Source organism: Spermophilus citellus, assembly GCF_964194105.1.
Source record: "Spermophilus citellus genome assembly, chromosome: 2".
Lineage (NCBI taxonomy): Eukaryota > Metazoa > Chordata > Mammalia > Rodentia > Sciuridae > Spermophilus > Spermophilus citellus.
Genome location: NC_138183.1, coordinates 141,703,282 through 141,717,882, shown reverse-complemented (window position 1 = coordinate 141,717,882; position 14,601 = coordinate 141,703,282). Strand labels below are relative to the sequence as shown.

Genomic DNA, 14,601 nt, shown 5'->3' with positions numbered 1-14,601 from the left:
ACATTTTAACTCTTCAAAAATAAAATAAAATAAAATAAATTGAGCTATCAAATCAGTTATGATAACTTAAAATTGTAGTCATGATAGAAACATTCTTCAATTTCTTGTAATTGAGCAGGCTTTCCTATTAATGCTCAGAATGTTATAATTTCTAAACAGCATTTATTTACTTACTTATTTATTTTGAATTAGACAAGATCTCACTGTTACACAAAATGCTCCAACTCATGGACTCAAGTGATTCTCAGCCTCCCAAGAGCCAGGACTACAGGCGCCACACCTGGAGATAAACAGCACATTTTTTAAAAAAACTGTGAACTACATTATATTCTAGATAATGATTAGAGTTATTCTCCCTCATTTCCTGACTAACTAACACACATCTGGCATATCATAGGAAGATAAAAAAGCATTTTGTGAAAATATAAATAATTAAATAAATGAGTTTTATTATTGGGGAATATATTCCTAAATGTTCACAGCACTTACTCCCAGACCAAGGAGTCTCCAAATACAGGTGAATGAACACACTCACCTCTCTTCTGCCTGAAACCTCAAGGCCAACTTTGATTTCCAGTGTCCTCTTTGACTTGGAGGAAAAGAGCTCTAGCCTGATGTTCGCAGTCCCAGGTACCCAGCATGCTGCAGTCTTCAGTGCTGAAAGGGCTGAGCCTGGATCTCCATCTCAGGTACTTCGAAGCTTGTCCACAAACCTGTCAGCACTTCCAAGTTTAACTTTTCAGTTTGTGCTTCCCAGCTTCAGACTGGCTTCAAACTCACCTTTTACAAACTCCAGATTGATGTGCCATGAAGCATTGTACAGAGTTTAGATTTGCCATGTAACAAGCATTAAGGGGACAAATATTCTCCAAGGATTTTCATTTCTCTGAGAATAAACTCTTGAGAAAAGAGCTGATAATTATTACCACTGATAATTTCCCCAATTGTCTAATTTCCATTCAAGTAGATTCCTGTCAACTCTAAACTTACTAATTAGTAATAAAGCTTGGACCATCATGATAAGCCAAGGACTTGTCAAAATGCACATTCTGATCAAGCTCTCTGAAAGGAGTTTGACATCTTTGTTTCTTACAAGCTTCTAGATGATATGGGTGGTTCAACAGCACAGTGCGATTAACAGGTTTTAGTGAACCACAACATATTCTGATGAGTTATATGTCACTCATGGTAGGTTAGCAACTTTAAAATAAATATGAAGTCACTGAATTGCAGACCTTAGGGGTATTATTAACAACTGTTTCAAGATCAGGTGATTGTCTTCCTTTGATTTAATGTGAAGAATCTTGGCAAAGTAATAGAATAGCTTAAATTAAACTCATCAGTTCCAACACTAGGGCCAGGGTAGCAGAGGACTATGATTGATCTACATTAGGTGGATTTCATGATTAAGTGTAGTGGTCAGAGTTACTCAAATTCCCAAACTATGAAAAGGTTTGCAAGAAAAACCCTAGAGTCTTCTCTGCTGATCACTCTGTTGTGTTTTCAATAATTTGTGTTTCATGCATTCCTCTGTAAAAGCTGGAGATGATAGTCTGACTAGTTGAACTCATACATCATACAATCAGAAATTTAAGTTTAATGCAATAATTACTTCTATCTTTAAGCACTTAAATTGTGATGTGACATTTTATTTCTAGATTCAAATCCCAGGTCAACTTCATTATTGCTAGGTGACTAGGAAAAATTATTTTAGTTCTCCACATCTCTAGAATACGGAGATGTAAATACCATTGCCTTATGAACAATAAATAGCATTACACCTGCAAGGTCCCTAGCACAGTTCCTGTCTTTTCATAAGAACATTGTATACTTTTTGTTGTTTTTTCCCTGTACTCTGTTTCATAACAGTGGTGATAATTGATTTTTCTCAGCATGTCTTTCTCAGAGCTCCTTTCTACATTAATGCACATTGAAACAGAGAAACCAGAATGCTTTTGCTAAGTATAAAACTTTTAAAATAATCTAAATTTTCAAGATATCCAAGTAAAGTTAAAAGTAATTTTTGTGTCTTTGTAAGATTTTTCTAACTGTTATATATTTTTTAGTAAAATGTCTGTCCAGTTTGCTCCATTTCTAAAGTTTTTTCTTTTTTAATGTAGTCTTAATATCTTTATATATTCTGAATATGTTACTTGTCAGTTAAGTGATGTGAAATATTTTCTCACTGTCGATGGCTTGTTTTCATTCCCCTTTGAATGCCTTTTGAGTGATAAAAATTCAAGATTTTAATGAAGCCCAGTTTATCATTATGTTTTTTAAGGGTTGTGCCTTGAGTGTTATATCCAACACATACTTGCCCAAACCAGGGTCACAGAAATTTTTATGAAAGCTTTCTTCGAGAAACCTCAGTTTCAGGTTATACATTTAGGTATTCTATCCATCATGTGTGTGTCAAGTATGGATCAAAGTTTAATTTTTGCATCACTTAATTGGTTCTAATAATACTTGTTGAAAAGACTACCTTTTGATCACTAAGATGCCTTTGTGCTATTGTAAAACATTGGTTATCTATATCTGTGTGGATCAATTTCTAGACTGTCTGTTCTTTTCTGTTGTCTACTTGTGAATCTTGATGCCAAACTCCTGTCTTTATGACAGCAACTTTATAATAGGTTTTCACATTGGGTAGGTTTAGTGATCATAGTGAATGTTAAGATCAATTTGAAGAGCATTATAATAAGAATACACGAACATGGCACACCACACCTTTTTTGACATCTATTCTCAGCAATATTTTGTCTTCTCAGTATAGAGAGTTTTTAATACATGTTTTGTCAGCTATATACCTAAATATTTCCCATGTGTTGATGCTACCATAAATAGATTTATTTTTATATTAAGATTTAGTGGTTTCTTGTTAGTATGTAGAAACACAATTTATTTTTGTATATTAATACCCTGAAGTTTTGCTAAATGTACCCATTATTTCCAACAGTGGTTTGGAGGATTTCAGTAGATTTTTCTATAGTTATACTTCTTCATTTCCAACATTGGTATCTTTTATTTTTTATTTTACTTACTGAAATGCTTGGAATCTCCAGCAAACTTGTTGATTGGAGTGAAGAATGCTTATATTTTTGCTTTTAGTCTCAGGGAGAAATCATTCAGTCATTCATAATTAAATATGACATTCACTCTGTTTTTTTTCTTTTTCAGAATAAAGAATTTCTCTAGTTCATTAAGAGCTTTTCCAATTAAATCAGAAAATAATGCTGAGTTTTATCTTTTTGTTATTGAATTTTTTTAGTTTTTAAAAACATTATCAATTACATTGATATTCAAAAAAATAAAAAAAGTTAAACCAATATTAATTCCTTGGAATAAACTACACTTTAACATAACATATTTCTCCTTAACATATTAGATCTGTTTTTTTTAGAATTTCACATCTATTCAAGGCAGAAGTTTGCTTACAGTTTTCCCTTATGTGATGTCTTTATAAGGTTTAGATATCAGGGGTATTCTAGCTTCATAGAACTTGGTAGGAAGTCTTTTTCCAAGTTTTTGAAACTGCATTTGTAGAGTTGGTAGTTCTGCTTCCTTTACTGGTTAATAGAATTTACTATAAAAACAATCTGATTCATTTTCTTTGTATGAAGATTTTGTAATTCAATTAAAAAGATAGAGGGAAATCCTAGTTATCCACTTCCATTTCAGTGAATTTTGGTTGTTTGTATCCATCACAGTATTATCTATGTTCATCTGCATTCCAGAAATTTCTCAATCATGCTCAGTCATGTTTCATAATTACTCATATTATTCATTCTTAAATGTGTACAATTTGCAGATGTTACATCATTCATTCTTTATATTGGCAATTTATCTTTTTATTCTTCTGCTGATCAGTCTATTTAGAAGGACATTGATTTTTATTGATCTCAGAAACAAAGAAGTTTGTTTGTTTTCTGTTTGGTTTTTATTAATTTTATTATAATTAATTTATTAATTATATTTTAAAAATTTATTTAATTTATTTTTCTTGTTCATTTCTTCATTTGTTTTGATTAGTTATGCTCTTGTTTTGATTATTTTCTTTCTTCTTCTTTGGCTCTCATTTGCTTTTGTTTTACTACTATTGGAGACCTGTGTTAACCCAGAACATTGGAAGAAAAAACAAAAACTAAAAAACAAACAAACAAACAAAAAGCAACAAAACACCTATTAGGAAAGCTATGTATTGGTTGACAAGGTTTTCTTTTTTTGTGTGTGTCTGTTTAGTTTTGTTTTTGTTTTTCTTTGACTTGAAGAAACAATGTTAAAACAACATGATTAAGTTACAACCCAAAGCTATTTCCCCCACCACTGTGCTTATATTATCAATTTAAAATTCAGTTGGGATGATTTGTTTCTGTTTATATTCCTTCACAGATCTATTACTCGTTCTGTGGTTTTTCTTTTATTTTATTCACTGTCTAAGTGAAATGAATACTCAAAAAATCAAAATTTTTTTTGTGTGTGTGGATGTACTATCTAGTTCATTTGGTAGATTTTTCTGATTCATATTTCACAGTTCAAAACTATTGTGCCTCTGTAAAGCTGGAAAAATAATAATGTTTTATATATGATCATTTATATTACTTCTGATGTCCAGAAACAATGATGTTGACATGAACCATTATAAATATGACCAGCAATGCCCACCAGTCTCAGTAATGACAATCAGAAATCCAGTGATCGCCCGACCCATTTAAAAAAAAGAAATCTGGTCAAAAACAACAATAAAATAACTCCCTGAGGATATTATACGTGTGTGTGTGTGTGTGTGTGTGTGTGTGTGTAGCACTTGGGATCAAACCCAGAGCCTTGTGCATCCACACTGAGCTACATCCCCAGACCCTCAGGACTCTTAAAAGAAGAGCCCCTGAGGACTCTTAAAAGCTTGTATAAATATTTACTCAAAATGGGTTGTAGACCCAATTGTGAAACCTAAACTATAAAAATTTTAGAGAAAAAAAACCTCTGAGAAGGTATTTTGTAACTCTGAAGTATATAAATGCTTTCCAGAGGATTACACAAATACATAATTTAAAAATGATAAATTAAACATCAAAATTAAATAACTTTCTATTTAAACAACACACTATTTAAAATAGGAAAAGCAAGTCAGAGATTAGGATAAAATATTTGCAGGACACACATGTGATAGAGGTCTTGCATCCAGAAAGAGAGTAAACCCAGAATAAATAGTTAAGTACAATTCAATAATAAGAACTCAAAAACTCAGTAACAAAATGTGCAGAAGAATTTAGCTGGACACTTCCCAAATAAGTAAATGAACAAGAAGCACATGAAAACATTAATATCATTAGTTTGGTATCATTTGTTAGGAGGACAAGTAAAAAAAAATGAGACATTAATTTCTACAGATTTCAATTCCTAAAATTAAAATAAAAAATATAAAACCAAATGTTGGGTGATGATATAGACCAATTGTAACTCTCTTGCATAAATACTGAAAATGTAAAATTTTCCACATCAGAATATAGTTTGGCAGTTTTAAAAATAGGTATGTACCTATCATACAATCCATGTTTTTTACTTGTAGTATTTGCTCAAAAGAAATACCAATATATGTTGTCCACATAAAACCCGACATGAAAGTTCATAGCACTTTATTTGTAATAGCTAAAATGACCCAAATGATCATTAACAAATAAATGGAGAGGGTGAGGGAGGGGGGTGGGGAGGGAGGGGGGTGGGGTGGGGACGGGGAAACTGGGGAAGATGGGGTGCCGGAGGAGAGTCGTGGGGGCCAAGGAGCACCTTGGCTGTCTGGAGTCTGGCGGGAGTGGGGAAGGATTGAGGGGCTAGCTCGGGCAGCAGGGGCGGTGGGGCCTGGGAGCCCAGGAGGAGAAGGGTGGGCTCCCAGGGAAGCAGGGCAACATAGGCAGGGGCCTTGGGCCTGAGCTAGGGCTGGAGAGGAGGGGAGCCAGACATTCATCCCGGGAACTTTTGGTTTCAGGACGTGGCGGCTGGTCGGACAAGGGGAAGCTGCTGGGCAGGGCTCGACCCCAAACCTGGGCAGTGGAGGTGTAGCTGGCAGCAGTGGGCAGGTGAGGACCGCCATCTGCCGGGCAGGTGAGTCCACCTCCCTCCCTGGGCCTCACTGCGCTGGCCTTCTAGAAGAAGGCTGGAGAGCGAGGACCTGCAAGGAGGAGTGGCTGTCCTCCCGGCAGAGCGGCAGGAGGAAGGCAGGACGGTCAGCACAGGTGACATCTTCTCGGGGGGAGCCGAGGCGGAGAGAGACTGGGGGGCCCAGGGTCCACTCCAGGTGGAAAGAGCAGTTTGAGTGGGCAGGATAGAGAAGGAAGGGCTGCCAGCGAGGACCGAGGCTGCTGCCTCCAGGGAGGTGACAGGTGACCTGGGGGTGGTGGTGGAGTCTGTGGGAATCCATCTAGCACTGTGGGAGTGTCCCAGGTCCAGGTCGGGCAGAGCGAGGTGGGGTCACAGGATACAGAGGGGTCCCCAGCCGCCACCACATCCCACCCACCGTAATTCATCTAGGAGAAGGTACAGAAGCGGCTCTGGTGGGTCTCCCGAGGCCTGTGCCAGAGCCTCAAAGGCCGGAGAGCGGGAAAGAAGGGCAGTGCGCGGACAGCACAGAAGGACGTCACCTGGGGGGAGCGGTGGTCGTGGGTGGCGGGCTCCGGAGAGATATCGCAGCAAGGAGGCTGCAGCGGGCCCAGCCTGCGGATGCACCGTTCCCACGCGGCACTGCGGCCCAGAGGCTGGCGCGGAGAGGGCCCACAGTGGACTTGGTGACACTGTATGCCCTAACCGCTCAGCCGCTGGGTCTGGCATGGCAGACAGGACAGCACCAGGGGAGCCAAGGGCATGGGCAAGGCCAGACAAGGCGAGACGGGCGGGGTAGAGCGAGTGAGCTCTCTAAGGGGGGAGTCGGGGCAGGCAGGTGAGGGGCCACCAGGCGGCGAGCCAACGAGGCGCCTCACTGGCCTCCAGAGCCCGTGGCCAAGGCGGGCATCACGGGCAGCGACGGAGCAGTGATCGGTGCCTTCAAGCTCAAGACTGGAGACAAGGACAGGTCTCCAGCAGGGGTGCACAAGCCAGCCCCAGAAGGCCAGGACGCCAGGCGCAGGGATGTACTGGAAAGAAATGACATGGTCCGGTGTGATGGCGAGGACAGAGGGACTGCCGGCCGGCCTTCGTGAACACTCTGGCTGGGACCACGGGGGAGGCTGCCACAGAAGGGTCTGGTCCTTTGCTTTTCCGAAAGAGTTAACACACCACTGCTGCTCTCTGGACCCCTAGAACCCTCAAGATATAAAGAAATGGTGCTACCCAGCTTACGTCTGGGCCTTCAACTCTGGGGACTTCTTCAAGTCCGTCTAGCTCTGGATCAAGAATATGCTGCGTTTGGGAACCACTGCATACCTGACTCAGGAATCGGCTCTGTAGGTGAAGCCGAAGGACCAGGCCTGTGAACACCGAGGCAGAACAGACCCGCAGCACCCGCCGCCAAACCCCACTGCGCCCAGCGGACCATCAGCCCGCCTCCCTCTGCTTTTCTTCTTCCTCCTTCCCTCCAACCTTGTGTTTCTGTCTTTCTTCCTTCCGTCGTTTGAGAGATTCAAAGCATCCGTGACTCTGTTTCCCCACCCGTCCCTTCTGATTTCAATTTGCACTAAGTCGTTTGCACTGGTTTGGAGCTCGGGAGAGCCTTGAGTCTCTCTGTGCACGTGTGCGTGAGTGTGCGGGCCTCCTTGGCCACGCCGCCCCAGCGCCTGCCTGCTGTCCACCTCTGCCTGGGGGCGCCTGGGCGCCGGCCGCGTGCTTGAGGCCTCGCCCTCCCCTCACCTTGTCTGGAAGCTCCACAACAGCGAGCCACCTCAAAGCATTCCTTACACTACCTTGCCCAGTGCCCCTCCCCACCAGGGCTCACCAGAGTCCTGGCCTCATCAATAAACACAGTTACAGCAACTTGAAAAAAAAAAAAAAAAAACAAATAAATGGATATATTGTGGCAACAGATAAATGATAAGCTATAAAAATGAATTCATGGATGTATATTTAAATCACTATTATGAGTGAAGAATAGCCAAGGACACATTAATACATACTGTATGATTACATTTGCATGAAATAGGAAATGCCAATAATATGCTGAGACAAAATATAAATCAGTTATTGTTTGGGGATAGATGTAAAAAAAACACTCTTGAGGTTGAACTAATTGTTATTATCCTGAGTGTGGTGACAAATAAATTTCAAAGGTATATTTAAGTGTTAAAATTAATGAAATTTTACATTTTACACACACACACACACACACACACACACACACACATATATATATATATATATATATATATATATATATCAAATGTACTTCAATAAGCTAATGTATAAAGATATTTCAGTAAATTTGAGAAACTTGTCTAGAACCATAAAAATATTTTTTGATATTTATATGGAAGCTGTGTTAAATGTATAAGTTAATTAGGGAAAAGTACTATATTTATGTAGGGTACCAGGAACTGACCACTGAGTCACATCCTCAGCCCTATTTTGTATTTTATTTAGAGTTAAGTTCTCACTGAGTTATTTAGTGCATCACTTTTACTGAGGCTAGCTTTGAACTCTCAATCCTCATGCTCAGTCTCCCTAGCTGCTGGAATTACAGGCATGCACCACTATGCTCAGGGATAAACTAGAATATTTAAATGTTTAATCATTCTAAGAAAAGCAAGTATCTTTTCATTTGTTCAACCCTACCTCTCTACCTTTCAGGAGTACTTGAATGTTTCTCTTAAATTGATTTTACATTTTTTAAAAAAATATAGTAACATGTATTTTATCTTCTTGTTGCTATTTTAATCAATTTCTGAGGGTTAATTTGCCTCTTCTTATTTTGTGTTAGTTTGAACATTGAGTCTCTAGGGATTTCAAGATAGAAAATTATATCATCTGGGACTAAAGATATGTTCTTTCTTTTTTTCCTAATTCTTATGCTTCTACATGGTTTCTCATGTCTAACTACATTGACTAACAATATAAATATGATAACAAATTAAGATAAAATGTGGCACAAGCTTCCCTTGTTCTGTATTTCAGTAGAGAGGGCTCAAAACAACCAAAGAAATGGAAATAAAGGCTTTTTGCATATGTTAAATGGAAAACAAATAATGAAAGCAAATTTAATAAGACCTTTTGACTAAAATTACAGTTCTTCTGTAACTCTTTCTCCTGTGTTTGCTTGTTTGATTTCTCTCTTTCTCTAATTCTTTTTCTCTCTCTTTCTTTTCTTCTTTTTCTAGTCAATTTCTGTTGTTCTATTAATAACTCAGTACCCTTCACATAGCAGTCTTCAATAAGCAAGCATGGAATATTGGGAAGAGAAGAACATTTCCTTTATATCACAGTAAGAAAACAAAACTATCTAAACACAAATTTTTCTGTCAAAACACAGGAATGCTAATACAAAATGTTTTCTATTTTATTTAAACACTGAGTTGACTCTAGATTGAAAAGTACTTTTTAAATATAGATCTTGGAACTGAGGATGTAGTTTGATGGTAGAGTACTTAATTACACGAAGTGCAGAAAGCCCTGGGTACAATTCTCAGGAAAAAAAAAGAAAAGAAAAGAAAAAGAAAAAAAAATATAAATCCTTGAAATTATGCATATTGCATCAGAACAACAAATAAAAATGAACAAAAACATATTATTCATTTTCCCATCTATAAACTCTCGAAAAAATAATCTCATTGCCCCAATAAGGCCTTCCTCAGTGCTTTCTTCACATCCTTGTTCCTCAGACTGTATGTTAAAGGGTTCAGCATTGGGATCACTGTGGTATAGAACACAGAGGACACCTTATCCTGGTCTAGAGAGTTACTTGAAGGGGGCTTGAAATACATGAAGGTGATAGACCCAAAGAAGATCCCCATAGCTATGAGATGAGAGCTGCAAGTTCCAAAAGCTTTGAACCGACCATCTGAGGAGCGGATGCAAAGGATGCTGTAGAAGATGAAGGCATAGGAGATGGCAACAGCCAGGGTAGGCACCAAGGAGTTGAACCCCGCAACAACAAAGAGTAGGAGCTCGTTGAGGTGTGTGCTGGAGCAGGAGAGATTGAGGAGGGGAAGAACATCACAGAAGTAATGATTGATGATGTGGGAGGAAGAGGGGCAGCTGGAGCTCTGGCTGCTGTGTTAAACCCAGTAAGGCAAACAAGGTGGATGTAGAATGATTTGCTATGGCCATTCTTCTTTGAGATTTCTGTAGAAATGAAAGTTGAGAATTATATTAAATACCATCATTCCCCTTTCAAATGAAGCAAAATATGCACAAGAAAGTTAACAAGGACAGAAAGACTAAGTCACAATTTTCATCATCTGAGATTCCCATGTCTGTGCCCAATCTCCCAAATCACCCTGGACTTTCTCCAAGTTGATCCAGAGTTCAGATCACAAAATGTGTTACTGGACTGACTCAGAAACCTTTGTCCTAAATTGGCAGCAAATTAAAATCATGCTGTATGGGGAGAATTACTGATAGTTATGTACTGACAGTAGAAAAAATAATGGATGATTCTAATCATTGTCTCATTGTTCCCAATTTTCTCACATTCTGAGGCCAAAACATCTCCCATAATATCTGCAAACAAGGAAAGAATGAAACCTTAGACACAGCATTGAAAATATTCTCTAACTTGCAGTTGGAGTGAAGATGACCATGAAGTTGTATATAACACATCTAATTATCACTCCCTGGGTGAAAATCCCTGTCCGAGACACCCAAGGTGAAGAAGTGAAAGTGCTCCTGAAGCACCTGTTTGCTCTCCACTGAACTGGCAAAGAATGGCAGGCAGAGGGCTTCACCACTGCACTCAGCACTGAAGGACACGTGCTTAGCTCATGAGTCTTCTCACACCTCAAGATTCCCAGAACAGTCAGTTGGCTGCAACCTTAGCAGTGAACAACTATCCCCTTATTTACAAGATACCTATGCCCTACTGAGAAGCTTTTACATGGCAGAAAAAGATGATGCTTGGGTTCCTGAAACAATGTTGCTATTGGTATAAACCTTGAATTTTCCTATGCTCAGTAGCAAAGGGTGTTAAGGCCATGGACCTGAAGAAATAAGAGTCTGTGTTCTTCCCAGAAGAAGCAGTGAGTTGGTTCACATTCTTCCAACATTAATTGGGTCCCTGAAGGAAACAGTTTGATTGAGTGTATGTGTTTTTAGGGTACCAGTTATTCTGTTTTTTTTTTAAGTATTAGAAAAGGCAACTAGAGAGAATAATGATTATCATCTTCCTCTTCCTGTCCTTCCTTTCTCCTTCTTTTCCTTCCTCACTGATTGCATATTACTTTCACATGCTTTCTATATTTTATATAATGTTCAAAATCCCCTGAAATACTGTTTACAATTTACGCCCTTATTTTCATGGTTAAAAGTTATAGGCACAAAGTATTGTAGAGTCAGAGCTACAGTCCAAGAAGTAAGACTGCCAGAGTCCCTCATTGACCCAGTTTACTTCACATATGGATTAATGTCTTCATATCTTCTGTTTTTTAACTTGTCACAAAACTTCGAGGATGAGAGCCTACAAGGAAATGTGAACATTTTTAGATACTATACAATAGACCAGATTTCAAAGCACTTTCTGGGAAAGGGAGATTCTAGATGATGGGGAACAAAAGGAGTTAGGGCTCATGCATGGTAAGCAGTCTGAGAACACTTCTCATCCTGAAGGGGGCTCAGAGCAGGAATAGCAGAGATCAAGCACAAATTTCTGCATCTCATATTTATACATACAACTGATTAAGGTGATAAGAAAGTACAGAAAGAGGAAAAGAGATGTTTCTGGCTTTGGAAGAAACTATGCAAGAGAATAGTAAACATAAAAAATGGCTGAAAGAACATTTTCCCACAGTATCCTAAAGGATACACACTAAGACACTTTGTCCATAGTTGTGAGCTATATTTTCCAGACAATGTCGATGATGCTCTGTAAAGATTAGTAACAAACAGTACAAAAAAGGAGTGCTTGCATTTTCAAATAAGTGTTTCCATGTACCTGCATGGAAGTTCACAGTGAACATGTGAACATTAAATACCGTAAATAGTGCAACTGGAAAGTAATCTGCCTAATTCTGAGCTCAGTGCTTCCCATACCTACTTAATAACAAAAAGTTGTAAAAGAGCTTAACAAGGTGAACTGGTATTCTTCCCAGCAAATCAACATGAAGGTTTTGTTGTCAAGACAGCCTTAAGTTCAAGGGCTGACTGTTCTGCTGACCATCCTGCAACATTGGGAAAGCTATTTGCTGTAAATCTCTCATCTAAATTGTGAAGTGAGAATTAGAATACCTTTTATTTTTTTCAGATTGTTATGATCAACTAAAATAATAAATGTAAAGATTTGTTATCTAAGAGCACTAATCAAATTAAAAAAATATGATTGAATATAGAAAGGCACATAATATGGGGAGATGGAAATGCCATCTTGGTAGGAAGATGGACTCGTGTCTCCTGTTCATGCCAGGTCCTTCATCTTGCTTTGAATGATGAAAATATGCTAAACATTTGTGGTTGGTCAGGGTTTTAAACATTTGTGTTTCTATATCAAAAATTTTGTGGCAGATTAAAAATGTTGGGCTCTTTTGGAGAAGACGGGACATCAAGGATATTCCTTTCAAAGATTGATTTTCTAGCAATACAATACAATACAAAGGCATGAAAGACTAGTAGCAATGAACAAAGGCTACTTGGGATGAGTGGATAATTTTTGTTTCCTATTGTCTAAACAATATTCATTCAAGATAAATAAGAAGTTAGAAATATGTTTAATATTCTGTGAAAAAATGAACACTCTACTTGAGATCATGTCTTCCTTTGTTATCTATATCTCTTGGAGACTTCTATGTGAAGACTGGTGCTCAACAAGACAAGAAATACCAATGAATGCAAAAACCAGAGGATTTCAGGGAAGCAAACAGTTCAGAGTCATGGAAACCCGGGGAGACGCCTGCATCAATGTTGCTTACATTTATACTTGGAATCATTCCCACAGATTCTGTGACCCAAGTCATAAAGATGTGACAAGGCAGCATTGCTAGAAAAGTTATTAGAAGGACATGACCAACTGGAGAGGACGATAGAAAGAATGTTCCCAAGTAAAGCTAAATGTTGTATGGGGGTGGTACTGTTACTGTCTCCAAATGTCCTCCTATTAGACATGACACAGTTGCCATAAAAAAGCTAGACACTTACCTGGATCCTGCACAGAGACTGATGTTCATAGAAACTGCTCACTTTGTGCAATATTTTTATTTTTTAGTTATATGTAGACACAGTGTCTTTATTTTACTTTATGTGGTGCTGAGGATCGAACCCAGTCCCTCACTCATGCTAGGTGCGTGCTCTGCCTCTGAGCCACGACCCCAGCCTGCAGATCTCTCTTATGGCTGACAAAAAGCAATCCTTTCCTACTGCCTGATGCACACGTTTATATGTTAAAGACATAATTATTGGTTGGCTAAAAATAAAACATTAAATTATTTATCCAATAGTAGAAACCCTCAAGCAAATAATGCTTAGCTTTTCCAGTCTGAAAAGCATAAGGGTGGTATGAAAAGCACTTTTAATGGGAGTTTTAGTGAGCTTAGGGAGCTCATTAGAAAGATCAAACACACTCATACACATATAAGTCCCCCAAGACCTACAGAGCCCAAGATTAACAGAGTGATCAGTATTTAATAACCCTCTGCAAAAATCATCTTATTATGCTCTGTAGCCTCTGTTGATACCTGTCTCAAGAGTGGTGAAAAAATTTCCAGATTTCATATTCTCAAGTTGTTGATGAGGATTCTGTAATGTGGAGAATTCAGGACAATGATTCCCAAAGTAAATCAGAAGTCAGTTCCTAGGTTTTTACTAAAGAGTTCATCAATTGGTTAAAAAAATGGGAAAAAGGATAAGAGTAATATGAAATTTTTCCTAAAGCAGGGTTTATTCAATTTAAAGACTTTTCTTCTTTGAGGTTGTCTTGCTTACCTTTTAAAATGTTTTTAAGATCCCAAATATTCTCTCATTTTATATGTTGCCATTGTAGATAATCATATATTTTGTTGTTTGCTTATATTTGTGTATTGTGGCTAGATGATTTAGTTAGAAAACCATATATTAGGAAAACTTAGTTCCTTATTGAAATTTTGTTCTCTTGGAAAATCCAAATTCTGAAAATTAGAGTGGTTAATATAGGACAGAATGATGAACATAGGAACAAATATTCTATTTCCCTTCCCATCCAAGGGCTTGGGTCAGAAAATTTCTAGGACCCTTAGAAAAATTGTCCATGGACTTCTTCGCTCTGAATCAAACTTTAATTATTAGTCCCAATCACTATTCTGCCTCTCCTCCTATAACATCTCCTGTGACTGAAATTTCTTTCATTCAATGATTCTAGTGGCTTCCATCGACTTTTCCTCATTCCACCTGCCTAAGGTTCTTCCCATTTGTGACAAGTGAGAAATATATCCTTCTGACCTAGAGTCACTTCAGATATTTTGTGCCTACCAATCACAAATACCAGGCTTTCACCAACGAACTACT

At 38.4% G+C, this 14,601-nt stretch overlaps 1 protein-coding gene across 1 annotated transcript in view; it reads right to left on the bottom strand.

Annotated features, from left to right (window-relative positions):
• Nucleotides 1–14,601, bottom strand: part of LOC308641616 (uncharacterized protein) — a gene marked incomplete at both ends in the record, with an annotated part of 43,942 nt that overhangs the window by 5,823 nt on the left and 23,518 nt on the right. The window contains 5 exons of the mRNA XM_081280272.1: nucleotides 6,129–6,421; nucleotides 6,512–6,906; nucleotides 6,972–7,217; nucleotides 7,330–7,457; nucleotides 9,878–10,098. Coding sequence (XP_081136398.1) covers nucleotides 6,129–6,421; nucleotides 6,512–6,906; nucleotides 6,972–7,217; nucleotides 7,330–7,457; nucleotides 9,878–10,098 — 1,283 coding nt within the window. The remainder of the gene's footprint in view (nucleotides 1–6,128; nucleotides 6,422–6,511; nucleotides 6,907–6,971; nucleotides 7,218–7,329; nucleotides 7,458–9,877; nucleotides 10,099–14,601) is intronic.